The 27,406-nt window shown below is 37.1% G+C and overlaps 1 protein-coding gene across 1 annotated transcript; it reads left to right on the top strand.

The window, feature by feature from the left end:
* The first annotated feature begins 673 nt into the window (after positions 1-673).
* Positions 674-26,688, top strand: LOC140162615 (succinate dehydrogenase [ubiquinone] flavoprotein subunit, mitochondrial-like). The gene is made up of 16 exons (XM_072185883.1): positions 674-807; positions 3,414-3,506; positions 4,142-4,303; positions 5,653-5,708; positions 6,126-6,213; positions 7,291-7,455; positions 8,463-8,611; positions 12,584-12,708; positions 13,316-13,484; positions 13,644-13,839; positions 15,530-15,727; positions 16,537-16,629; positions 18,311-18,409; positions 20,976-21,119; positions 23,312-23,425; positions 24,328-26,688. The coding sequence occupies exons 1-16, from the start codon at positions 748-750 to the stop codon at positions 24,412-24,414; spliced, it is 1,998 nt and encodes a 665-aa protein (XP_072041984.1). The 5' UTR covers positions 674-747; the 3' UTR covers positions 24,415-26,688.
* Positions 26,689-27,406: the final 718 nt, after the last annotated feature.

Below are 27,406 nucleotides of genomic sequence, written 5' to 3'. Positions count from 1 at the left end.
ATGTTTACTTCCAGCTACTTCCGAGGACTGTTAAATATCAAAAGGGGCCTATTTGTAACCATTTGAAAAAAAAAAAAAAAGTGCATTAGGCCCACATCGCGAATCACGGTAAAAAAAAAAAAAAATCAAAATTTTTTGATATGAGAAGGACATTCTTCGTATTCAGAATGCAATTCGATGCTCTCATGTCCCAAACAGCTCCAAACGCTCACCAGAGCCTGAAATTATGCCATTTGGCATTATAAAATATCATTTGACAGCATGCTATAGTGCTATAGACCTACAAAATATACGACCTAGGCCCTACTCTAAAAAGCTATTAAAAATTACTATAGGCCCGACCCGAGTAGACTTTTTTTGCCACTTTGAAAAAAAAGAAAAAATTAAAATCAAATGAAAAAAAAAAAAGAAGAAAAAAGTTCCAAGGCCTTTATCTTAATGATCCCAATTTTTTTTTTTTTTTTCGCAAATCAAACATTTTTTATATAGTTTTTAATAGTCCTAATCAGTCTGAAAAAAAGCTTGAAAACAAGTTTGTCAAATTCGGGTATCGCATTCGACTCCCTCCCATTCAAAACTAGTATCTACCGCCCTCTGTTAACGATCCACAGCCTTGCATAATTTTGACCTAACATCATCACTAGAAATCGCACTTGCATGAACCTTCCCCTCTATTTTACCTTCAAACAGCCTGATTATACAACCCCGTCCTTGGATTGATGTTTCCTTACGAAAATCTAGTGGAAAATGGCTACTCTACAGAGATTTGGTGCGGCTGCCCTGAGAAATTTTGGTCTTTCTCATACGGTAATGTATCCCGATTTATTCTTTTACTTTGCAGATTAAGTTGTGATCGTATAAAGTATGTATTTTGTGAAGGATTTCAAGAAACACATTCAGTAACTAACAGTTTGCATATAACTTTTTACACACGACATTGTAATAATTATCACGTAGACCATTCTTCAACGTAAAACAGTTGTAATACAGGCTGCAGTACAAGTGTACACCGTTAATACCGTACCGGTACATCATGATCATGTATACATGTGAACGACCGACCGTAGGCGTAATAAATACGGGGAAAAGATGTGTGTTAAAAAGTACAAACAACATGAAGAGGTAGGCCTACTGTAATTAAAAAAGAAAACAAAATGAGGACAAACAGGTAGGCCTACAAGTATGTGGGTTATATAGTTAGTCACAGTAAGAAAATGAAAACGGGAATAAAATAGGCTAAAGAAGGAAAGAATAATAAAATCTAATAAAATTAGATGATTTAAATAAAAAAAAGCTATTAAACTGAGGACAGAACTAAATAAATAACATGAAACGGGAAATCACAAGCTAAGCAGCAAATAAAAAATGAAGTCAACAGGGAAATGTAAGAAAGGACAGATTTAGAAAATAATGGGAACGGGATTGAGTAAATAAAAAACATGGTAACGGAAATTTGCAAGCTTAGCAGCAAAATGTTTTTAAAAAATGGAACAAAATTGGCCCATGTAGAAGAAACTAAAAAGAAAGAAAGAAGCTAAAATGGAAACTTAGGCTTAACGAGGGTCAGACTCAGATAAATGAAATTTACCTTTTCAATGATTCTACCTGTTCAGTAATTCCTCCCGTTTTAGTGAACGCTCCCATTTACTCACCTAGCGGGGACCCGCGCGTAGCGCGGGTGTCCCGCTAGTTCTTTTAAATTATTAATAATAAACTATGTGCATAATTTACTCGGGAAGTCTATACTATCATGAATCGATACTTGATTGTTGTACGGGCCAACACCACTGGCTGGCTAATGTCTATGACATGAATGACTCAATGAGTAGGAATGCCAGGTGAATTCAAATTTGCTATCAAACTGCATCATTTTATATATCAAATTAAAGCCCTTGAGTAAAGAAAGCCAAAACTGAAAACCTTTTTTTCATAGCACTTTCCGTAGCAAAGTTACATCTTGTCAAAGATTGACTTTCATCAAAAAGATTCAGCTAGCAAAATTCCCCAAAAAAGCATTTCGGTGGTGTTTCTAGATCTTAATCTCATGTTGATAGCAGCTTTTTTAATGGAACTGCTATCAAAATCCTCTAAAATTCCATGTGCGAAAGTGACTTATCACCATAAAAAATCATATATTTGGGTTAAGTGAAGTATAGACAACATATTTATGTAGGTTTCCTTCTTAGGCCAGTTCTTTTATATTTCTATGTAAATTATGTATTGTGTTCTAGGCGAATTTGGCTGACTAGCAAATGTTTTAATTAAGGTTTGCCTGGGATACCTACAATGAGCATTGACATTGGTAGTCATCATGGTCATGGTAGTAGGTCTCCATTTAAAACTGCAATCCCATAATTTAGGTAGGAAAGGTGAATTCAAATTTGCCATCAAACCACATCGTTTTATATATCAAATTACAGCCCTTGAGTAAAGAAAGCCAAAACTGAAAGCCGTTTTGTCATAGCACTTTCTGTAGCAAAGTTACATCTTGTCAAAGAATTGACTTAAGTTTCAGTAAAAAGATTTAGCTATAAACAAAACAGTGCTAATTTTCGGTGGTGTTTCTAGATCTGACTTACTTAGGGTCATTTTATCTTTTCAGTTTCCGTAAGTCTATTGTTCAGATACGAAAACGCAAGGGATTAAGTAAGTTTACTGTAATCTGGATATCTGACTTCATTGTTAACTTTGAAGTACCAAATCAGATATCAGCTTATTTCAATAGAGGCGAGGGTGTTATTAAACACCGATGTTTTTAATGGTCTAGCGCCCGCTCGTCTTTGACATTGTTAAATTGATCTACATTAATTTGACAAAATGCATGCCAATCGGAATGACAAAGTCCACTTTTTACTGTAAAAACTTTGTCGTTGAAAATAAGCCCTTAAATCACAAAAGGTCCGCTTATGAGCCTGTCGCACCCCAATACACTTGTGCAGGGCCACAGTGTCGCCCTTCCCTCGTATCAATGGCTATCTCCCTATTTTGCTTCCTCCCCCATGATCAGGCTCCCCACTCCCTCCCCGGTCCTTACTCTCTCCTCTCAAGTTCTTATGCGGAAGTGCATATACAACAAACACAAGTCAATTGAAGCCGTACAATTAATTTACCGCGAATTTAGGACCGTAAAATTTAGACTCTTCTTTTGTCTAGATTTTATATACCTCTCCAATGCAATAAATATGCTTTACATTTCCAAATCTGTTTTGCTTACTATGTAAATGTTACATTATTGTTTTAAAGAAAAAAAGTATCCAAACGGTTACATTGCAGCACATTACATCAAAGCTCCATTGGGCGCCCCATTCCTTTTTTAATGGAATTTTTATTGTATACTGTACTGTATAGTGATTGAAGTGGTAAATATCAGACGAAATTGATGGGAATTTTGGATGATTTTTTTTCTTATGTAGAAATCATCCCTTGCAGCAAGAACACTAGCAGCAAGACCATTTCATTTTTCCGTTGAGGGAAGACAAACTGGCGATGGAACAAAGACTGGAACGGTAAGAACTTTTTTCTGACAGTTTGTTTGGGCTCAAAATACATGTTATCTTGCACATAGGGCGACAAAAAAGTCTATTCTACGGGCCCTACCGACCCAGAATTTGCGTTTTGGAGATTTTTTTTAAAAATTAATTTTGCTAAAATCATGTAAAATCAGCCCTTTTTGTGCCAAAATTTATCAATTTATTTTGGATGAACATTTTTAGAAAAAATGTTTGCAAAAATTCTTCAGATTTTTAAATTTTGGTGAAATTTTAGGGTAATTTTAGCCTCCAGAAAAAAACAAAAAAATACCTGACTGGCGACATACTGACCCTACTTGAAAGGTCCGTCCTCCACCCCTAGAACAGGGTGTTTTTTCATCGCCTAATCTAACAATTTTTACCAAAACACCCATGAACTAAATGAGTAATTTTTTTCCAATTATTTTTTATCAACCACAAATGATTGCAGTAATTCACCCTAGGTCCAGGGACTCTCTAAATCTGAGAAATTTTTTTAATTGCAAAAAAAAAAAAAAAAGAAAAAAAAGAAAAGCAAATTGCGCTGCAAACATAAAATTGTGTATTCCTAGCAGCCTTACATTTAAGACTACATACTTATTATATTGCACTTGATATTTAAATATTTGCAGATATCCCGTGATTACCCAGTGGTGGATCACACCTTTGATGCGGTGGTTGTCGGTGCTGGAGGGGCAGGATTGAGGGCAGCTTTTGGTTTGGCGCAAGATGGCTTCAAGACGGCATGCATCTCAAAACTGTTCCCTACAAGGTCTCACACTGTAGCTGCACAGGTGAGTTTGACTGTATATGATTAGGGTGTATCCATAGCCGGGGGGGCAGGCCTTCATTTTTGAAATTGCAGGAGCTCTGTTAATCACTCTCCTGAGTTTACTTAGGTGCTCTACAAGGAGCTCAATCTTTTAATATCTGTATTAAAACATAGGGATTCAAGTTAGTGAGGAGCTCAGTAAATCATACTCCTGAAATGTTGTTAAGGGTGAGCTGTAGGAGCTCTGGTACAATCAAGCTCCTCAAAAATGAAGGTCGGGGGTTGATGAAGTGCACACACTACAGAGTCTGCTGAAAATTATTGGCACATTTCAGCCCTGGGTGCACTCCGAGACCTAAGGGGTTGCCGGTTTTGCCCCTGTTGTGTTTGTGGTTTTACCTGCAACCATGGACATTTGTACGAATTAAAGCTCATAAAACATGGACATCTAAATACCATGGACATCTACAGATACGAGACCTATTCCAGAGTATGGTACACACCAGGGTTCGAAATTTTGGTTGTCCGGTTGCCGGGACAACTAAAAAGTCGCCGGACAACCAAAAATATTGATTCGGTTGTCCGCCGGACAACCATAAATCTAGCCAAAAATCACATTTGTAGGCCTACGGACAACCAAAAACTTAGACGGACAACCAGAAATTGTAATCTGGTTGTCCGTTGGACAACCATTTATTTTTCCTAAATTCGAACACTGGTACACACCTTTGGAAAGAATTTAGTCCATCGTCCCCCCATTCGATGTCAGGTCCACTGTGTGTGTCATAGTCATCAGAATCATGCACAAAAGGCCATGGTTTCAGTGGGAAATGTCAATCCTTGATTGCCTGTGCAACATCCACGGTGCCACAGTTGCAGGTGAAAGATGTTTTTATGTGCACATGTGTGCAACATGGGTTCAACACAACAGTATTTGTCACAAGTCTACAATGTAACTGCACAGTTGAGATTGAGAGTGTCTATTCAGAGTAAGACTCTGCTCTCTAGGACAAAAGTCACTGGGGGGTACTTAAATGAATGTTTGAAAACAAAAATGGGTCTCCAGAACTGAAATTGGGTTCTGTTACGACTTTTTTCCAGCGAAAATTTCTCAGAAATGTAAGTGCTTGGAGTTAAATCTCTGACACATAAATAAGGGTCTTCAGATTGGAAAAAGAGCTTGAAAAAGAGGGTATTGAGGGGCGACACTTCCGAAAGTGCAAGGTATGCGGAGTCCCCCACCCCCAGTGTTAGCATACTGTAGAGCTTGACCCAAATAACAGTATCTGAGACCACAAGTAGTGGTGCCATATGAAAAAAAAATCAGAACACCAACCATTAATTCTGTTTGTTTGTTTGTTTGTTTTTCAGGGAGGAATCAATGCAGCTTTGGGTAATATGGAACCTGATAACTGGAGATGGCATATGTAAGTGGCAAAAAAGATTAACAGTATTAGTCAGAATACATTATTCATTGAATAACGTATCCTGACTAACACCTTTATTTTTATTCAACATACTTTTGCCCCTCCCATAATTAGCACTCCATAATAACCTTTCTGACTCACATCTGTTTACGTGTCTGTCCCCATTCACTTAAATATTTTTTACACTTGAAATTGGGTCTGTCAATTAGAGTAAAACATTTTGTCCTGTTAGTGAATTTTGAGCGAAACTGAGTTTGAATGGAAAATAAAAATATATGTAAATACACTCAATTTAATTATTTTACAAATTGTGGAAGCAATTAAAAACAAAACAAAAAGTAAACAAATTGAAACACAAAAATGCTTTTCCTGCAAAATCACTTCCAACATTTTTTGTTGTTGTTGATCTATATGCAGGTATGACACAGTAAAGGGATCTGATTGGCTGGGAGACCAGGATGCTATTCATTACATGACAGAGGAGGCTCCCAAAGCTGTGATCGAGGTAAGCTGCATCAAAATGATTCCTTACTTGCTTTGTTAATTACCAGCATATTACCATGGGAACAGCCAAAATACAAATACAATATCTGCTGTAGTATGTGTTATCTCAAGCCAGACACTCAAATTATGTTTACTTTTGGAGTTCTAACCCCGGAAGTTGGTCATGGAGGGGATGCATTTTGAAGGCCATATATCTTCTAAAGTAAGAGAGTTACACATTTTCTGATGCCAAATTTGAATTCTACACAAAAAGGTACCCCAGGGTAAAAGTGGGTAATGGTGAATCCAACGGACGAGGACACAAAACACATCAAGGATCAATAAATGATACAAGAGGATACCTTGAATATAAACAACAGAAAGGAAAACGAGCAAGGTACACCAACTTGATGTGGGGAAACAAGTAAAATACAGACTAGACAATATGCAGGGGGGGGCAAAACCAGCAAATGTAGGCATAGGAAGTAAGCAAAGTTCGATAGCCAAAAATTACCAGTTCCAAGGCTCACAAAAGTGCTAAACCTGCAAAAACAACAAGGATCAATGGTAATACAAAACTGCACTAGAACAAGTGATGAAAATCACTGTGCATATAAACAGACACGCTAAACCAAACATCCAGAGTAGGCACAAAACAAGCAAAGTTCGATGGCAAAAAATTGCCAATTCCAGAGCCCACAAAAGTGTCAGGAAAACAGTACACTGGAAGTGATGAAAATCACTGTGTACATAGCAGTCAAACACTAAACAGACAAAAAACCCCAGGGTACATACTTTTCAAATTTGTAGCTGTTCCCTTTATACATTTAAATGGACCTTCAAACATCGTCTTTCTTGTCACGCATTTCAAATTGCTGCCACGGGAAAACGAAATGGAAGAAGCTCAAATTTTCAGGATTTTACTTTCTCAACAATATCTGTGGTGTACATCCCTGGAGTTGACATGGATTGGTTCTAGACACAGTTGATCGACCCTCATGAATATGCAAGAATTCTCATTGCATGCAAAGCACAGGCACTTTGCCTCTTTAGTAAGCTATCTGTTCCTCTTTAATCTATGGTCTACTCACAATTACAGTTGGAAAACTATGGCATGCCATTCAGTCGAACAGAAGAGGGAAAGATCTACCAAAGGGCGTTTGGTGGTCAAAGTTATGACTACGGCAAAGGCGGTCAAGCTCACAGATGCTGCGCTGTAGCTGACAGGACTGGACATTCACTTCTACATACTCTGTATGGCCAGGTGAGACAGAGATAATTGAATATCGTATGTGTTATTGGCCCCTGAACATGTTTAAAGCAAAACCTCTTATGTATTCTCTTGGCAGTTTTGTTTTAAACATGTTCATGGGCCAGAAGCACATAGGTGTTTTTTCCTGCACAATGACGATATGTTGGCTGAGTGCAAGACCATTGTAAGTGAAGTAGAATGTAATAGCTGCCATTTGCAATATTTCAATAAATGTACTTACTTTTGATCAGTAACACATGAAGAACACCAGCTACAACTAAAGGTGATACCTTGGGTTAGCTTAGTGGCCATCAAGAAAGGCCTCGTATTGAATTGTCCTTTTTATGCACAATCTTTTATGTTGCCAACTTTGACAGTTCAATGGCTGAAGAATGAATCATAGATTTGGGGCTGTCAGACTTACAGAGCACACACTTTGAGTTTGAGTGTTCATACCACTAAATCCGCCTGTGAAACGGTTTCCGGCAAAAGTTTATCACGCCTATAGTCCCAACTTTGCATAAAAATTGTGCAAAATCGATACAATATTAACAATTTTAGTGTTGCAAATCGTGTTTTGCTAGAACTTGTGAATGTGATCTCTACTAATTTGAACAGAAAACGTGAAAATTTGAGTGATGTTTACGTGAATGAGCGCATGAACACACGAGGTCAAAACGCGGTTAGCAGTCGGACGTAAACACAGGAAAATAGGGCTTTTTATATAGCGCTATTTTTCTCAAAAAGTAGACCTAAAATGTTGTGTCATTTTCAGATGTTATGCAGAATTTTGTTCTGATTAATATGATATCAAATATATATTTCAAAGTAAGACGTAACTCGACTTTATGGCCTAAAATGTGACCCCTGTTTTGCATGTAAAGTCTATGGAAAGCTATTTTGTGTTATGTACCCTTGAGAGTAAACACTCTGTCGATTTGGCTACCACAATACATCCACTTGTCCCAAAAATCTCAATTCTAAAAAAAACCCAATGTATTCATCTTGTCTGTTCACAGTCTCTGCGTTATGACACCAACTATTTCATTGAGTACTTTGCATTGGATCTCATTATGGAGAATGGTGAATGTCGTGGAGTGACTGCGTTATGTCTAGAAGATGGATCTATTCATAGGTTTAGGGCAAAGAATACTATAATTGCCACAGGGTGAGTAGTGTTTATTTTTCTGTCCTCTAAAAAATGTCAAATTTTGTCACCATAACTTCTAATTTAAATAGCTGTGTTCACACAGGAGGCAGGTGCTCGAAGGATCAGAACTCTTGAAGGATCGGTCAGTGGTTTCTGAAGTACCCCCGCACACCGTCATCATCCCTATATCTTCGTGTTAAAAATTGCCGTGATAGTACGATGAATCCTCACGTTTTTCAACAACTACGCGATAGGCCGAGATGGGTTTTTATTGATAGGTTCGAGATAGGCCGTGCGACTCAGGCTAAGCATACAATTTGAGATTTTGAGAGCCTGCCACACTGTTTCTATTCTATGTTTTACGATTTTCGCATGATCAATATATGGCTGGCCGTAACCGCCTAACGTGGAGCTGCTACGCGTAGCTTACTTTTCGCTTCGCGGCGCTAAATTGACGACTCATGTTAGATCTTTTCATTACTTTTGCCAAACTCTTGCCAAAATTAATGTTTACTATGGGGATTTTAAATGAATCGATTGTAAATAAACCACGACCAGTTGTACAGGATCAATACCATTGTTTGATTAGTGTATAGTCAATGTTACCTTGCATGCATGTGTCATGTGTGTGGCATGTTTGTTTGTCTACTGTGTCAGGCCAGGATCACTGACACCCACGGTAGGGGAGAGCGGGGAGTGTTCGCCCTAGGGGCAGGTTCGCCCACCCCTTGTTTCTCAGCACTACGGCTATCGGGGGATTTGGTGATGGCAAAATTAGGTGACATAGGTCATTATAAACTTCTCGTATCAGCTACGCGACATATAGGGACGTGTTCATCGAACTGCAGCCAAAACAAAAAAATTACACCAAAACGTAAATTTTTGTTGCATTAATAATGTTGTATTTTCATTGATACATAAATACAGATGGTTTTAATGGAAATCTGTTTTGGGAACATATGGGATTTCTCAAAGATTAAATGCAGTTATAAACTTCTTGTTCGATTTGTATTTTGCATACCCTGAAGAAAATACAAAAATGTGCACAAAGGCACGTTAAGCCCTTTTGAGGATGGGGCATGTTAGCCTATATCTTCCCAGGCGGACTTACCCCAAACAGGAGGGCGGACCTGCCCCATAAGCGTATTATGCAAAATATTGATAATTATACCATTAAACAAGGTAAAACTACTGAAAAGCATGTTTTTTAAAGTGATGTGGTATCAGTATTACTCATACCACCGTTTATGTCTAATCCATAATCTCCCCAAAGTTGTAAACATGATACATTTAAGCTCACTTTGGCAACCTACATTTTACCATGACCCGACCCCTGCAACAAATTTAGTGATTCCTCAGAAGAGAATGAACGTCCTGTATACTCTTGCTAAATGTTTTCATTGAATATGTTATTGTTATGCAAAGTTTAAATCTTTTTTTTTGTGATTAGGGTGAACTTACCCCACCATATGGGCCAACCTGCCCCAATATGGGGCAAGTTCGCCACTTTGCAAAACTTTTTTGTTTGCTCTATCCTGTTGCTATTGTAAGGCCTATATTTCTGGGATTGTGGCTGTATATAGCTAAGACATGGGGCTTTCACATGGGCTAATAAGGTCATCCCTAACATTAAAATTGACATTGCTAGGCTGGTCAGAAAAAAATAGGGCAAACACTCCCCGCTCTCCCCTACTGATACTCTCATACTATCACGGTGATCATATTGTTGAATGTTGTTGACTTTAAAATAATCATGATGCAGTCATGTCTACAGTAGAACTCACCACGACCTTTGAAGGACTTAAACCCTATTAAAAGCTAATAAACCAAGATAACACTCAATGAAAACAGCTCAACTATGTTACATCAGATCTTCTCTGGTTAAATACACACTGCACTTGTGTCTGTTTTACCTGTGCAATGAGCAATGAGCTGGTATTATAGTTTCAGTTGAGTGAAGCGATTATAAAGCTTAACGCAAGGTAACAATACTGTGGGCTTTTGTTTACGAAATGAGACAATAGTGTGCTTATTGTTAACCAGCGTTCTTGAAAATGAGAAGCTTAATGACTTAACACGGTTTAGAAATAATTTCTTCATATTTTTTGGTGTTATCTGTCGTTTACATACCCTTCCTAAAACACTAAAGTACCAATATTTCCAAACACCTAAATTAGCTAAAAATTTAGGACATGTTACAAAACTATATTTTCTAGAATTTCAGAGAATACTTTAAATATTGGCGGTTATTTTTTACACAGTGGCGTCAACTAGGCAATGGCCTATACTTCTAACATACACTATTTGTAGAGGTCACGCATCAATGGTGAGCGCACTGAGTATTGTGTATAGGAAAACGGACAGTAACTACAGTATGTATGGCCTACTACTAGTATATAAAGTAAATCCGAACTGGGTTGCAGTTTGCTGAAGGTCGAATTCTTGAGGGACACGCGCAAGTTATACAAATTAGCCCGGCGATACACTGCAGATCGCAGAACTGTGTGCATAGTTTACCACCACTCTGCCTAGCTATATCATGATATAGTTATGTACAATACTGTATGAGTTTCTTATGAGTGCATGTCCATCTTAATAATAAGTCAGTTCGTACTTTTCATAAACTACTTTTTGAATCATAACTTTCGTGACCGAGGATATCTTGCAACTACGTGACGCTCGTCTGGCAAATTCTTAATGAATAAATTCGCTTCACGTAATGAGTAAGTCGTACTTAATTAGTCAGTTTTACCTCCGAGTAATGAAAAACTCTAACATGATCATGATTGGTCAATTTGGCTCCACGGAGCAAAAAGTCAGCTACGCGTAGCAGCTCCACGTTAATGGCGGTTTGCGACCTACCATATCAGCATCCCCTATGATATTTCTATTGCAAGAAAATTTTATTTGTTGTCAGGTTTTATCTTAAATACACTAACTGGAAATTAAATACACTAATTAGTGAGGATCGGTATTTTGCTGTGGATGTTTAACTGCAATTTGCGGGTAAAAAATTTGAAATCCTGAGTAAAAATTGTTATCATATTCAACTCTTTGAGAAAAAATTTATATAAAAGAATGCATGTAAAATCCAGCTGTAATACAATGTACATTATTGACACACTATCACTCTCTTTATCCACGTCAATAATAGAATATCGATTTCAATCGAATTGAATACGGTGCTCAGTTTTGAGTTTGTAGTTGACTACTAACCTAAGCGATCGATTGCTAGCCAATCAGATAGAACTCCTTTTCTTGCGTTAGGTGAAATACCAGTCGCCGTCGCTCACCAACGGAGTATTAAATTTATATTTATCGTATAGGAAGTCGACACTGTGCCCCGCCCCATTTTTCAATGAAAAATGGACAAAAATACAAAAATCATGCCATATCGTGTGAGTAAGCTAAAACATGCATCAATCATGTCAGTGACGATCGCTAAATTGCATGGACAAAACCTATTATGACTCCAACTTCCATCCAGTTCATTGCCTAATTCTAGTTTCTTGCTTAATATGCACTTACAGATGTAATTTCGTAGTATTTACTTATTTTACTATGATAATATCGTATTCCATGGGCACTGCCATCTTAAGCTTGGATTTCAACCTGGAAACGAACAGAAGTATTAGTATAATCGTAAATCCCTCCTTTCTACAGGAGCACCATCGGGAATTTAAACTTGATTTTGAAGTTTTTCTCACTGACAATTCACTTCTAATAAACGCCCCCTTTTGGAAAAATGCAACGCCACAGGGGCGTTTATTGCAGACAATACAGTATTCGTTGATTGTATTTCATCAAAATAATAACATAAATAACATGTAACATTGTTTAAAATATGATTTTCCTTCTTTGTGTCTGTCTTGCAATCACCATGCTGCGCAGCCAGACATTTGCATTGTTTATGGCCAGATCGTGACCAATCACACAGGCCATTAGATAGTATGTATGTATGAATGTATTTTTATTGTTTATCTTTTTCAGTGGTTACGGGCGTGCATATTTCAGCTGTACCTCAGCACATACATGTACTGGTGATGGTACCGCCATGGTCACAAGAGCTGGTCTACCAAATCAAGATATGGAGTTTGTACAGTTTCACCCAACAGGTAATTAATTAGTGAATTAATTAGTAATGTTAATTAGGACAGGTAGCACAATGGGTTATTCCATTTGAAATCCATACACCCTATACCTTAATCTTCCACACAGGGGGTGTAGTTTTCAAATGGAGTCACCCATTCAGGTAACCCCATTTAAAATTCACACACCTTGTATAGAAGATTTTTAAGACATTTCTTGAATATAAGTATCAACAAGTAGGAGTATTTTTGTGATCTTTTTATGATATTTTTCAGTAGATATCCATGAAAAAAGCTTATTCCCAAAATTTCGGTTCAATCTGATTTTGCGTATGTGAGTTATGCATGATTATGTGTATTACACGGCTTCATAGGCTATGGTGTTGTAATTTCGTTCTGGTTAACCAAAACGTATTACAAATTTGACGATATTTTTGCTAAAAGAATTAATCTGCAAAACATTTTTTGCACACAAACATTATGTAGCTAGAGGTTTCCAGTAGTATAAAAATCTCAACTTTTTTTGAGAAAAGTGGGCGATGAGGCTGTTCATTACGAAATGCCTCTTTAACCCATAGAGGAGATAAGTACTTAACATTATAGTTTTTGGTCTTTTATGTTACTTTTCCATCAGGTATCTACGGAGCAGGTTGTCTGATCACAGAAGGTTCTCGTGGTGAAGGCGGCTATTTGATCAACAGCGAGGGCGAGCGATTTATGGAGCGTTATGCACCAACTGCCAAAGATCTTGCATCAAGAGATGTGGTGTCTCGCTCCATGACGATAGAAATCCGGGAAGGAAGGTAAAAATTGGGCTATTCCAGTTGAAATCCACACTATCCCTGTAGAAGATCTTGGAAATATGTTCCATAGGGGGAGTATGTTGGTCAGGGTTAATCATTTTGAAACCCATACTCCCCCCCCCCCCTGTGTCTTACCATTAATTATCTTGTTCTTTGCAGGGGTGTTGGACCAGAGAAGGATCATGTATACCTTCAGCTCTCTCACTTGCCCCCAGAGCAGCTTGCCATGCGTCTACCAGGCATCTCAGAGACGGCTCAGATCTTTGCTGGTGTAGATGTGACTCGTGATCCAATCCCTGTCTTGCCAACTGTACATTACAATATGGGTGGTGTGCCCACAAATTATAGAGGCCAGGTATGGAAGTATCATCAGCTTATCAGTTGGTATACAAATCAGGGTCAGAATTTCGGCGATAATCGGAGAATCGATTCTCACAAAGATTCTTATGAACAGATTTGTGTGAATCAAAGTTGATTCTTGCAAACTTTTGTAGTTTACACAGAAGTTGATTTGCAAGAATCAAATTATTCTTGCAAATATATTCTGCAAGAATCATGATTGATTCTCACACTGTGAAATGAAATTCTGACCCTGCAAATATTGAATGATTATGATGAGTACAATAATAAGAATATTTTCATGATTCAATGAGGCTTTGCCAAGTTAAATGCAACAGTTCTGATATTTCAAATGAAAATATTCTTTCCATTGAATGAATAATGCAATATTTGTTTTAGATAACACATATAAATTCCTTTTCTTCCACTTAATTTTATGAATCACCAGGAAAACAAAATATGTTAAAAACTATAAACTGTATTTATTTTGAATGCAACCCATACAAACCTATAATGGGGAGTAAATTCCATTATTTTTCTGCTGTTTGTTCGCTTTTTTTTTTTCTTTTCCAAAAACCACCATACAAAAACCTCAAGTAAATAACTTGTAAATCTCAATAAAATTCTTCTTGAACACATTAAAACTAAGCGTGCGTATTCTGCAGAGTATTCTTGTCAAACAGCTCGACCCACAGTTTAAAAATTAAATTATATGTGTACATTTTGAAAAATATCTTTATTTTTCTACAAGATTCCCCTGTAGCTGATAAGTTCCCTAATGTAATACTGCAAAAGTCAGCCTTAGAGTATTTTCTGTTGGTGGTAGTCTCACAGCAGCTTTAAATCCTCTTGGCACTTTTATTTCCCCTCTTGTTTTTCTTCTTTTCAAAACAAAATATTCTTCCTCAAAAGGCAAAAATTATTTCCTCCCCTTTGGGGCAAATAATGGAAGAAATGACACCTGTGTTAAATCCTTTTGTAAATAGGTAGTACATGTAAGGAAGCTTAGAGTGGCAAATTTAAATACAAGTGAAACAATTCAATGTTAACCTCACAAAAATATCCACTGTTACAGTAATAATATTTAAGGGATCTAAAATGAGCGTTTATTGCGTTTCGACAGTATTTTTTGAGGGACATGAGAGCACCTCAGACCTATCGAATTGCATTCTGAATCTGAAGAATGTCATTCTGATATCAAATAATTTTCAAATTTTTGATATATAACAGTCCTCGAAGTAAATTATATAAATCTAATGATATATTCTTAAAGTGTATGTAGCAGGGAGGAAAAGCCGACGGTCAATTGAAAATTTTGACCTTTCATATTGAAGATATAGATTTTTTTCCCAAAAGACCTAATTTTTTTTGGTGTTTTGGGAAAAAAATCCATATCTTCAATACGAAAGGTCAAAATTTTCAATTGATCGTCGCATTTCATCCCACCTACATACGTTAATATAAATCATCAGATTTATAAAGTTTACTTGAGTACTGTTAAATATCAAAAATATCAATTTTAATGATTTGCCATAAAATGTGTATTAAATTGCGAATTTCAAAAACCAAAATTATTTGATATCAGAATGACATTCTTCGTATTCAGAATGCAATTCGATATGTCTGATGTGCTCTAATGTCCCAAAATAAATACTGTCCAAACGTTCATACCCCAGCCCTTAAGAAATCAATTTTTGTACACACAGACAATTACATATGAGAATGGTGTAGACAAGATAGTACCAGGGTTGTACAATTGTGGTGAGTCAGCTTCAGCATCAGTACATGGAGCCAACAGACTAGGTGCCAACTCATTGCTAGATCTTGTCGTGTTTGGTCGGGCATGTGCACATACTATTAGCGCAGAACACAAACCAGGGGAGAGCCAACCAGAACTCAGCTCAGTAAGTATCATGGGTGCCTAATCCATCCATAGAACTCATAAATTGTTTTATTGAGTGTTAAATTCATCAAGAAATTGCCTGTTATGTTAAGTCATGAGTCACATCACATATTGGTGGATGAGATAGTTTTGCTAAAAACCACAGTGGCGTACGTGCGCTGTATCGGGAAATGTCATTTCACATAGTGACATATAACTTTTTGCAATATGTGTATTAAAAATATAACTTCACAATATGTAGTATCTTTTAAGAAATGAAAGTTAACGTATATGCATATTCTCTATCATGAAATGATACATTGTACATAATGTGCATTTCTCAAAGTGATGAATGTGCTGCGATCTCTGCCATCTATCCGACACAATATGTGATGCTATGAGACAATAATATTTTGTGCGCAGTTTACTTATCATATGTGCCGGGAGAATTCGTGACGTGCAAAAAACGCCAAAATTTGTGAATTTTGGTTATAATCACAAATTTTAAGTTCGGCCACAAATTTTAAGATTTTTCCAAAATATTCATTTTTAAAGTATTAATTTTCCAAAAAAATTGAAAGAAATTATGGCGATCTGCAATACAATCCATGCAGAAAAAAGACCGCAACATGCCGGGGGAAAATATTCCCAAGAAAAAAAGGAGAAAAAACATTTACAAAATTTAAAAACTGCAATTTTGAACTTTTGGCGGAATATTATGGACAAATCGCACAAATCGTGAATTTTCCAAAACTGCCACACAAAATTTGCTCTCAAAAATCACAAATTTTTCCGGTGCTTAACTAATCACCTCTGTCCATTTCTTTGCAGAATGCCGGCGAGGCAAGTGTAGCTAATCTAGACAAACTTAGGTTTGCTAATGGCAGTACTAAGACAGCAGAACTTAGACTCAACTTGCAAAAGGTAGGAGACAGTTGATGGCAATATAAGCATAAGGTTTGCTCTTGCAGTTTGCTCTGTGGGAAAAACAAAATAACTGTTTTATGAGATACTAAATTACAATAAAATATTGGGCTATTCCAGTCAAAATCCATGCACCCCTATCAAAGACATGGCCTTAATCTCTCACACAGGTGGTGCAGATTTCAAAAGAAGTCGCCCATTCAGCCAGAGGCTGAAAAAAAAAATTTCGTGCAAGCAATCCAGAATTTCCCTCCAGTTTTACCAAATTTCCCTCCAGTATGACATATTTCCCTTATGTATTTCTTTATTTTTTTGGTCAAAAACCAAAAATTTCCCGGCAATGAGCTTCCCGTATTGCCCACCTTTTCCTGCCATGCATGATTCAGGTAACCCCATTTGAAATACACACTCCCTGTGTGGAAGATTAAGGTCATACCTTCTCTAGGGGACAAAATGGTTGCAACTCAAATGTAGATCAAATTAATAAAAATGTTCTGCAAAACTGCAAAATTGTTGTTCACTATGGATCGATATACAAGCTGTATCAAAATGATTGGTACCCAGCAGTTTTCATTGATAATGAATGAGTCTCATACATCAAAATTCAACATAAGATTCAAAATGATTTGTAGATTAATTGTATAACAAGTCATAAATTATATAATATAGTCATCCAATGTTGCATTTGGAAGAGATTTGGCTTTCCAATAAACATCAAAATATATGGGCACCAATCATTCAACACCAGGGCATAGAAAAAACTTTCCTCTTCATCTACTTTCTTTCTTCCTTCTTTCCTTTACCTTCACCAAAAAGCAGACTGTTAGAGCTGTATGCACAAAAGAGTTAGACTGTGTCTAAAGTTAGACCTGGTCTAAGTGGAATTAAGTTCCAGGAGAAAGGACCTTTTCCTTTACATTTGCTTTAAAAGTTATTTTCTATTATTTTTGAACATTGCATTAAAATTTGCTAGCTACTTTAGGAAGGAAATAAGAGTAAAGGACCTTTCCTAATGAAACTAAATTCCAGTTAGACCAGTTCTAACTTTAGACCCGGTCTAACTCTTTTGTTCATAAGGACCTTGGGGTTAAACAAATCACACTCCATACTCGGAGAAGATATCTTAAATTTCCCACAATGCATTCCATTTCAATTTACTTTACGAATTTGCTATCCAGTGCAGCATGGTTTGATAGTGACATGAATTACCCAGATGAACAGAGCACATCCAAATCTTGCAAAATATTATATTATATGGTGATTTCTTGACTATCGATCCAAGTTTAGCCAGTCGATTCTCAACATGAAAATAACGGGAACCTGTACAAAATAATAAGAGTGTTATTTGCTGTAATGTTGCAAAGGATTCTGGGAAGGGTAAGATATCCTTTTGATCCATACTATTGTTAACCCCTGAGCACTACCTGCCGATCTAACATTGCCTCTGATTGGTCAATTACATGATATCTTCACTTTAATCACCAATCAGAATGGAGCTTTGCAAATAATTCACCCCAATTATTTTGCGTGGTGAAATTATTCTAACAATGTTGCTGATTATTCCAATAATGATAATGAAAACTTTTTGGCCAATCGGCAAGTAGCTCTCATGGGGTTAAGAATCTGTTGCATACATCATTCAATAATCATTGAATTGGTAACTCCTCATTACTATATACAGGTTATGCAGAACAATGCCGCTGTGTTCAGAACTGGGGAGACTCTGGAAGAAGGCTGCAAACTTGTGGACCAGGTATATGCTGGCTTGAAAGATCTTAAGGTAAGACAACAATGGTATGTTCCATTTAAAATCCACACTCCCTCTGTGGAAGATGTTTGAAATATCTTCCACAGAGGGAGTATGAATTTCAAATGGAATAAGGAATTGGCACATTAGCCAGCTCTATTTGAAACTCTTCCACCCCATGTGAAGATGTTAGAAATATCTTCCACAGAGGGAGTATGAATTTCAAATGGAATTATGAAATAGCACATTAACCAGTCCTATTTGAAACTATTTCTCCCTCTTTGGAAGATTCATGTTGAATCATTCTCAGAGGGCGTATGAAATTCAAACGGAGTTGCCTAATGTGTTCATTCCATTTGAAATTTGTACTCTTCTGGGAGATTTAAAAAAAAAAAATTTATGGGCAACATTTATTAGAGAGAGGGGGCATTTTTTACAAACAATTTACAGTAAATCCAGAATCCTTGGTACAGGCTGGTGAATTAACTCTTCCACCCAATCATTAATTCCCGTAGAATAAGTTGCGTAAATGCTGAAATTTCCATGCCACATTGTAAGTCAGCTCAAAACCAGAGGATGATTTGAGCACTACCCGACACGCCACTGTGTTGACTTGCGGTTAGCACAGCTGTGTGAGTGAACATGATACCACTGCTCGCACACTGCATAGACGTGCAAGGTTAAATTTGAATTTGGACCAATATATTTACAATTAAAAAACATTCAAAATGCTAGTCGATTTCACATTTTATGTTATCTACAGAAGGTGTGAATTATCCTTTATGCATACATCACTTTTGTTCTGAAATTCGACCAAGTAATAATGACACACACACAATTCTTAAACAACATCTTTTGCACAGAATTCAATGGGATTTGAAAAGTAAAGTGGCAGTTGAAACTCTAGTGATAACACTTTTGCAGTGCATGATGGGGCTTCCTAAAATCATCCTCTGGCTCAAAACCTGTCACAATTGAAGACCTGAGCGCAAGAAGACAGTAAGTCCACTTGGCCCCTCAACATGTATACACTAAAGTTACGTATAGTTTCTTAGGGTTTTATAATGTTTAATACATGTTCCAGGGTGAAAACATCATGAAAGGTTGTGAAAGATTTGTTTGGGCCCCTGAACATGTATAAAACATAACCAAACTATACAAAACTACACGCAACTTCAGTGTTTACATGTCAAGGGGTAAGTGGAATTATGGTCTTCTTTCGCTCAGGTCGTTAATTGCAAAATTACACGGACAAACCTATTGTAAACTTCAGCTGTCAATAAATACTGAAATATTGGTCTAAACCGTCGAACAGTGTCTCTATGAGATCAGAATTACTGCAAAAGATCATTTCTTTCTGATAATAAAGTAATGAACATACTTCTCATTCCATTTCAATTGAAACTGCATGTGTACATCTGGAACTAAGTATATGTTATGCTAAGAATTGCCCAGTAAATGTCAATCAAAAGGAAAATAGGATAAGTATGTCCAAATATCAAAACTGTATGCAAGCATTGTCATCTTCATAACATATGCATGGCTTTAGGCTAAAACCTGAGTTACTGTAGAAAGCAGCTTCATGGTTTGTACAGGCATACAGGTAGTGTTTGCAGAACAGAGCTGCTCGCATTGTATTCCAAGTCCCTCGCCGCTACTCGTCATCCGAGCTTCTTGACTCCCTCCATTTGCTACCCATCGAAAAACGCATCATGTTCAAAATCCTCTTATACATCTACAAGTCACTGAATGATCTGTCACCAATCTACCTGTCTGATTTTTTGACGATCTATATCCCAACCAGAGAGGGTTTACGCTCGTCGTTAGACGCAACTCGTCTAGTTGTCCCCAGGAGCAACAGATTAATTGGTGATAGGTCTTTCAGTGTACAGGGACCCAAACTGTGGAACAACATCCCTTTAAGGGGGTACTACACCCCTGTGGTAAATTTGTGACTATTTTTGCATTTTTCTCAAAAAATAATAACACTCTGGTAATAAAAGTTGTGTATATTATTGGGGCAAGGAATCCAATTACTACACTGAAATTTCAGTGACTCAAGACAAGCGGTTCAGTATTTATGATAGGAAACGAGGTACATCCTAGCGGTATCTTATTTCTTATCATAAATAACAAACCGCTTGTCTTGGGTCACTGAAATGCTAGTGTGGTAATTGGATTCCTTGCCCCTATAATATACATAACTTTTGTTACCACTGTGTTATTAGTTTTTGAAAAAAATGCAAAAATAGACACAAAATTATCGAGGGGTGTAGTACCCCCTTAAACATGAGTTTCTCCCACTGTAAATAGTTTCAAGAGTAACCTAAAAACTCACTTGTACTGATTGTTGCTGTTTTTAAGCTTTTTTTTCTGGTTTATATGTTTTTGTATATATTTTGTATCTTTGTAAAGTGCTTTGATCAGGTTGGAAAAGCGCTATATTAAGTGCTGTTATTATTATTATTATCATATATACATGTGTCACAGCCCTGCAGCTAACTTAAGCTTAAGATTCGGCAAAGTTGCCTGGATAGATGAAATTTTAAATTGTTGTAATTTACCAATAAAAATTTTCTTCGTCTTTGTTTTTCTCCAGTTATATGACCATGGCATTGTATGGAATACAGATCTAGTAGAAGCCCTGGAATTGCAGAACCTACTATTGAATGCTGCACAGACTATATATAGCGCTGAAGCAAGGAAGGAAAGTAGGGGAGCACATGCGAGGGAAGACTACTCGGTAAGAGAACAAACATGAGAAATTTATAGTAATTAAGGGTATACGAGGTATTGTTGGTCGAAGCAGCCAAAAAAAATTGATTTTCATTACCTGAATTAATATATTATTGAAAAATAATAAGTTCATTCTACAAATCATATACTTAAGAAACTTGCTTAATTTATTGTTGTTAATGAGTTATATGTACGTTTGACAAAAGTGTTGTTGTTTCAGCCCTCTTTACAACATAACTCAAGAACCACAGGGCCTAACAAAAGTATATCTGTGATATTTGAATTCTTCTACACGCTCGCTATGAATTGAGCAATGCAATGTTTGCTAAAGCTCACTACCATTCACAAGATGCTGTTAACTAAATTTTTTTGCTGCTTCGACCAACAATACATCGTATACCCTTAATGATGACAAAGAAGCAGTAATACATTTTTAGCCTGAAAATTGCAGACCTCTTATGAAAAACACAGATGCGCTACCATCAAAACATATTCAACCAATGAATATCTAATGATTTGAACTTTAGTTGAACAATGCAGTGGGCACTGTATTCAATACACTGCATCAAATGAGAGCAATGCTGTGTGAAGAATCATATCGTTATGAATTCGGCAGAGTGACGAATCGAGAATTTTGAGTTTTTGTATGCTTATGATTATGTTTCAGGTTATCTTTCATTTCCACCAAAAATTAATGGTAAATCTTACTCACCGACGTAGTTATTGAAATATTGATTTGGACGAATCGCGCCTAAGTGGGATAAATGAATTCGGCAGAGCGACGCATCGTATACTTAGCTGTACAAATCATGTTGATCTATATAGTATTGTATAGCGGGAAACCCCGAATTTTCTATATTACATGTCCTATACTAATATATTTGATACCAACGTATAGCTGTAGGTACCTTCTATCCACAGTGATACCAAAATAAGTACAAACATTCCCCACATGATATTGTTGTGGTTTAATAATGTGAGTGCGCGCCCGTGAAATTGGAAAATCCCGGAAAATCATACGCAAAATATAGGCCAATATTGTTATTTTGCTTTAAAATCCTCGAGTTTTTGCTAAATATTACAGGTATGACTATTTATAACTTATATAGCAAGTTAAGTCTACATAGCCTTAGAACAACCAGTAATTTCTACACAAAAGCCCCAAATCAAAAATGCGTGCTATGGTTTACACGTAGTTGAATGAGTATTCGACCTCTCTCTTCGCAATGGTAGAGACATTTTGGATACAGTATAAAGCCGAATAGCTGTTAAAACGCGTTTTGAGGGATATATCGATTATTTCAGAACATGCAAGTATTGCCAATAATTTGTTTACATTCACTTCTATAATGTACATTTCAAATGAGTGCTCACGAATGTTCTAAATTTTTAGAAGGACCAATGGAATGGTACCAAGATTTTCAAACGCCGTTTACTCAGAACAGCAATTTTGCGTATTCGGCACTCTGCCGTGTTCATAACGATATCATGTCACACAATCATCAACCAAGGTAATATCATGCTGCTGAACTCAGACACTTTTCTTGTGTCCTTGGGAACTTAGCCCAAAGGTTATCACGATAGCAGGTCGACACTTGTGATTCAAGAACCACTTTGTTACTTAAAGCCATATTATAACATTTTCATACAAAATAGATTAGCATTTCTTTGCCATAAAATGTTAGTTTTACTGTCAGATATATCCCTTTTATTTTTGAGCCGAACAACTACGCAGCGCAAAGAAAATTGAAATTTACTGCCAGCGCATATGTCGCCAATACGTACCACTCCTTCGGTCATGTTATGGTACGACCCTTTGTTATGTAGATCATCGTCCCGCATGCCGTGTACGTACAGTGTGTTATGAACATTGTGTATGCGTTCGACTAATAATTCCATCGTAATATTAAAACGCCGGTTCCATCGTTTTATTCAAAATATCGGATTTTGACAAAACTACAGCACCTAGAGTCTTGATTTTTGCAGGGTATATTGGTTTAATAAAGTACAATATAATCATGTAAAGAAATGAATTTTAAAAAATCAGTGAGGGCGTCCTCCTCAGCAAATGTTATAATGTAGCATGCAATACTCAATATCATTACTGGTGTAGCATGATGCATACATACATAACTGAATACTAGGAAATATTGCTTCATGTACCTTTAAACTGCATGTTATCTTTGTTTTCTTGAACAGGTGCGAATTGATGAATATGATTATAGCAAACCATTAGAAGGTCAGAAACCCAGACCGTATGAAGAGCATTGGAGAAAACACACACTAAGTTATCAAGATGTAGAATCTGGCAAGGTAGGTGCCTAGTCTTTGTGTATGGTTTAATAGGTCTTGGGTTCTATCCCCAACATGATTATTGTAAACCATTAGAAAGCCAGAAACCCAGATCATCTTAGAGGCAATCATTGGTTTTATCATTTGATCACTCAGGATTTGTCTCCCAAGCAGGGAAAGAATTTTATTTCACCTTGTGAGGGGGAAAAGCGCAGGGATTTGTAGTGAACCATGTATTTGCCAATCGCACGGTCATCTCAAAATGAGGTTCTACCCACAAAGTGCAAGTTGTGTGTGCGTACACCTGTCAAACATGTGCTTTATTGTCGCACACACTTTGCAAAAGTCTTCTCGCGTTACTAGAAAAGCGTGAGAAACAAAAATGCACATTTTCCACATGCGTTTGCAGGGAGAACCTCGTTTTGGTTGCAAGATGGTGAATCCGTGCAAAGGGTGAATAGACTCCCACAAATTGGTTTAGGAGAATCTCTTTGAAAATGACTTCTCTGATTCTTGCAAAATAATATCCAGGCCTGCTGAAGGGCTGCTTCTTTCACTGATACATGCTGTAAAGAAGGGGACGAATCCATCTTCACAGGCCGGAGTGCCCATCTCTCTTTGGAAGCGATTGGGACAGACTCCTCCATGTAATGCTGCTGCTGGGGGATCACTACACCTCCTCCAGCGAGTGTTACCTTCCCAGCATTGAATAGAGCCGGTACTCAGTTGTTCACATGGGTGGGGTGAGGCAATTGGAGTGAAGATCCCTTTTAAGTACAAAAGTGCACAACACATTGACACCGCAGGGATTCAAACCCACGACCTCAAGCTACATTGCGATTATGAGTTGAAGTCTTTGACCGTGCCCCCATGTTGCAGATATGTAATTAACCATTTACTCTATTATTTTTTGCATTATACAGGTGACACTAGATTACAGACCGGTCATTGACAAAACCCTAAATCAAGAAGACTGCTCCACCGTCCCACCAGCAGTAAGATCATATTAAACTGTTAATCAAACTATTTCAACTGGTCTATCGGCCAGTCTGGTTAAAAGTGGCCTTTCGGCCAGGACGACGATGGCAGGTGAAGATCTGGAAAATTATCACGTCAAACGCTTGTATATATATTTTATGAAGAGACCTTCACAGAATTATTTGATTTTAACTCGCACAAGGAAATACACACAGATTGGCTAACATCATGAGCAGCATGACGGGGCTTGTATCAACTTCCTACAAAATATTCTGTCTGTGTAGTCTGGACGGGCTAGCTAAACAGACAATGTTTTCCTTAGCAATAAGAGGTCCTGGTAAGAGGTGAGAATCCTGTTGTGTAATAACCATAGAATTAGAGAAGGAGAACCGGGACTCCCTATACTGCCACATACAATCGCACCGTCAGCTATGGGGAGAAATTTGGGTGTATTCGTCCTTGCCGACGGTGCGCGTAGACGAACGAAAACAATTCTGCGTCTCATCTGTAGCGTCTTGGTACTCGCGTGCAGGTCGCATCAAGTGCGTCTCTCAAATGCGCCCATTATCTATGTCGCGCCTGCATGACAACGAATGCCTCGAGCGCATTCCGAGGGAAACTGAATACCCCCAATGTTTGCTCCATGCCTGTATCAAGATGGCGGTCGAGTCCTGGTTCTCTGGTTTTAATTCTGTGGTAATAACTCAACCACAAATTCCCCCTTGTGGCACTGATCAATTAACAATTCCCCTTTGATGCATAAAGCAACATCTAGCTGTGCAGAACATTTATATTATATTGTTGCTTTAGTGGTTAATAAAAAAATAAATAAAGATGTATCACATAAATATACCAGAGAGTACTCAAGCTGTGAATCTGACCACAAGGCTACAAAAAAAAAACAACCTGTGTTACGGGCGGACGGACCTTTCAAGTAGGGTCGTTTGGTCAACAAAATTCATTCATTCAAATTTGTTCCTGAAATTTCTGAAATTTGGGTCGGCATTCATTTGTACAGGAAATTTTTTTCCCAATTTGTTCACAATCTGGGTCGATCGGGCCCATAGCACAGCGTTTTCTTTTTTCGTCGCCTAAGGAGCAATTATCAATCAGCGAATTTTGCTCATTTCTGTTTATTTTGTTGTTGTTTTGTTTTTCCATGCTCATTTCTGTTTAGATTGAGTGGACAGACAATACTGTTGAACTACAACAAATCAGGAGCTTAAGTTTGTTTTAAAGAGAATTATATAACTTAATATAAATCTGGTAAAAACTAATCAATACATATGTTGTAAGGAGGATACTTTGGAATGTATGAGCATGCTAAATGGATCTATACAAGCTGCCCTTGAACTCTCATGTACACTGATAAAATAAAACTATGGGAAAGACAATGGAGATAAAATGGTTTTAATAATTAAAAGCATATTTAAGGTATTATGTTTGACACAAAAAAAGGAACAAACTTTGATCACAAGTATTGAACTCCATTAGTTTAACTTAGTAATATGTATACACCGATTGTTAATATGATACTGAGGAATTTGCTGTATGACATCTGTATTTTATGATTTTCAATGAGTTTATACATACTGGCATACTAGATTTTGTATTAAGTGTGATATTTTTTGATAAGTGCAGTATATAGCCCCCAAAAATCATAGAAAGTAGCTTTATCCTACATTACTGAAATATTGGCATTGATTCTCTTGATAACCATCATTTGTGTAGCCCCTGACAAGTGAACTGAACTAAAACTGAACTGAACTGAGCAAGTGAAAATGAGTGGAGTCAGTAGACCATCTCAGCAGATGATCACAAATTAGTTCATAAAGATGTCGCAAAAATACCACAACCAATCGCACAATGACGACAGCATGTTCGATGAGTGTGTGGCGTTGTATGATTGTTCACTGCATTGCTCTTACTTGCTTGGTCGAATATGTGTTCAAATCGCCAGAAAGCGATTGGTTCAATAGGTTTGATGCATAAGTTGTCATTTCATTCAGGAACAAACACTTGCACTATCCAGATCTGAATTCCCGTGGCACCAAAAGAACAGAAAAGAAAACCTGCTAATTAGGATTGTCAGATTCTGATGCTTTAATTTTGTTGAGTAGATTTCAAATGGAGTCACGAGTCACCCATTCAGGTAACCCTATATGAAATTCACACTTGTGCATAAGATTAAGGTCATGTCTCCTATATGGGTGTATGGATTTTGAAGCTCAACTTTGTACCAGTGCTTATAAAGTTATATAACAGTAATAGTTAAGCAGCTTGTAATAAAATAAAACACAAAATTCCTTTTTAAAAATGTGTGGACTAGTAAGCTTACAGCCCGTGTTATTTTGAGCAAGGTCATATGGCATATATGCTTGGCATTATCGCCGTATTATGCGAGGACTACACCTAAAAGGAATTTTGCATTTTAATTTCGAATAAGAACTGTAAACTAATCTTAAGATTAGCCTGATAAGGGCTTATGAAGCTCAACAAAATACACTTACAGAAAAAACAGGGAAAAAAACATGATAGAATATTTTAGCTGTACACTCTCTGAAAGTAGAAAATGTCTGTATTTCACTAGCTTCCACAGAAGACTGGCTCTCTTGCTTGGATCGACAGACATGCCCTGTTAATGAGCAACATAGGCTGTGTTTTGTGTTCTCTTCATGAGCGTCAACCAAAGCTTTGACATGTATTTGGCCAATTTGTCTACCGATCTGTTGTCATGATTGATTCAGCTAATCAGAACCTCACTTCCATGTTTACGCTCTTCACGCTTAACAAGAGCAGGAGATTGCTGTTCTACTCTGAAAGCTAGTTTAAGTCATTGAAGAATACAAAAACATAACAGTCAAAAAGCACACACAACATTTATTTGAAATGGTGCTTATTATTAATCCGCAAGATCCACACTTCCTGTAAAATTTGGTTAAAAACTGGACATCAAATTTCATGCCTGTTATCTTGAAAGACTTGAGACCAAAGAAGATATCATACCCTTCCCAGAATCCTTTG

This window comes from Amphiura filiformis, chromosome 10, assembly GCF_039555335.1.
Source record: "Amphiura filiformis chromosome 10, Afil_fr2py, whole genome shotgun sequence".
NCBI classification, from domain to species: Eukaryota; Metazoa; Echinodermata; class Ophiuroidea; order Amphilepidida; family Amphiuridae; genus Amphiura; species Amphiura filiformis.
The sequence above is the reverse complement of the archived record's forward strand: the minus strand, read 5'-3'. Positions and strand labels throughout refer to the sequence as shown.

Bases quoted from the DNA above. Each gene is read 5' to 3' on its own strand.
- LOC140162615 (XM_072185883.1), top strand. From the start codon at position 748: ATGGCTACTCTACAGAGATTTGGTGCGGCTGCCCTGAGAAATTTTGGT. The intron at 21,120-23,311 runs GTAAGAGAACAA...TTTCTTGAACAG, and splicing joins ATGCGAGGGAAGACTACTCG to GTGCGAATTGATGAATATGA. The intron at 23,426-24,327 runs GTAGGTGCCTAG...TGCATTATACAG, and splicing joins AAGATGTAGAATCTGGCAAG to GTGACACTAGATTACAGACC.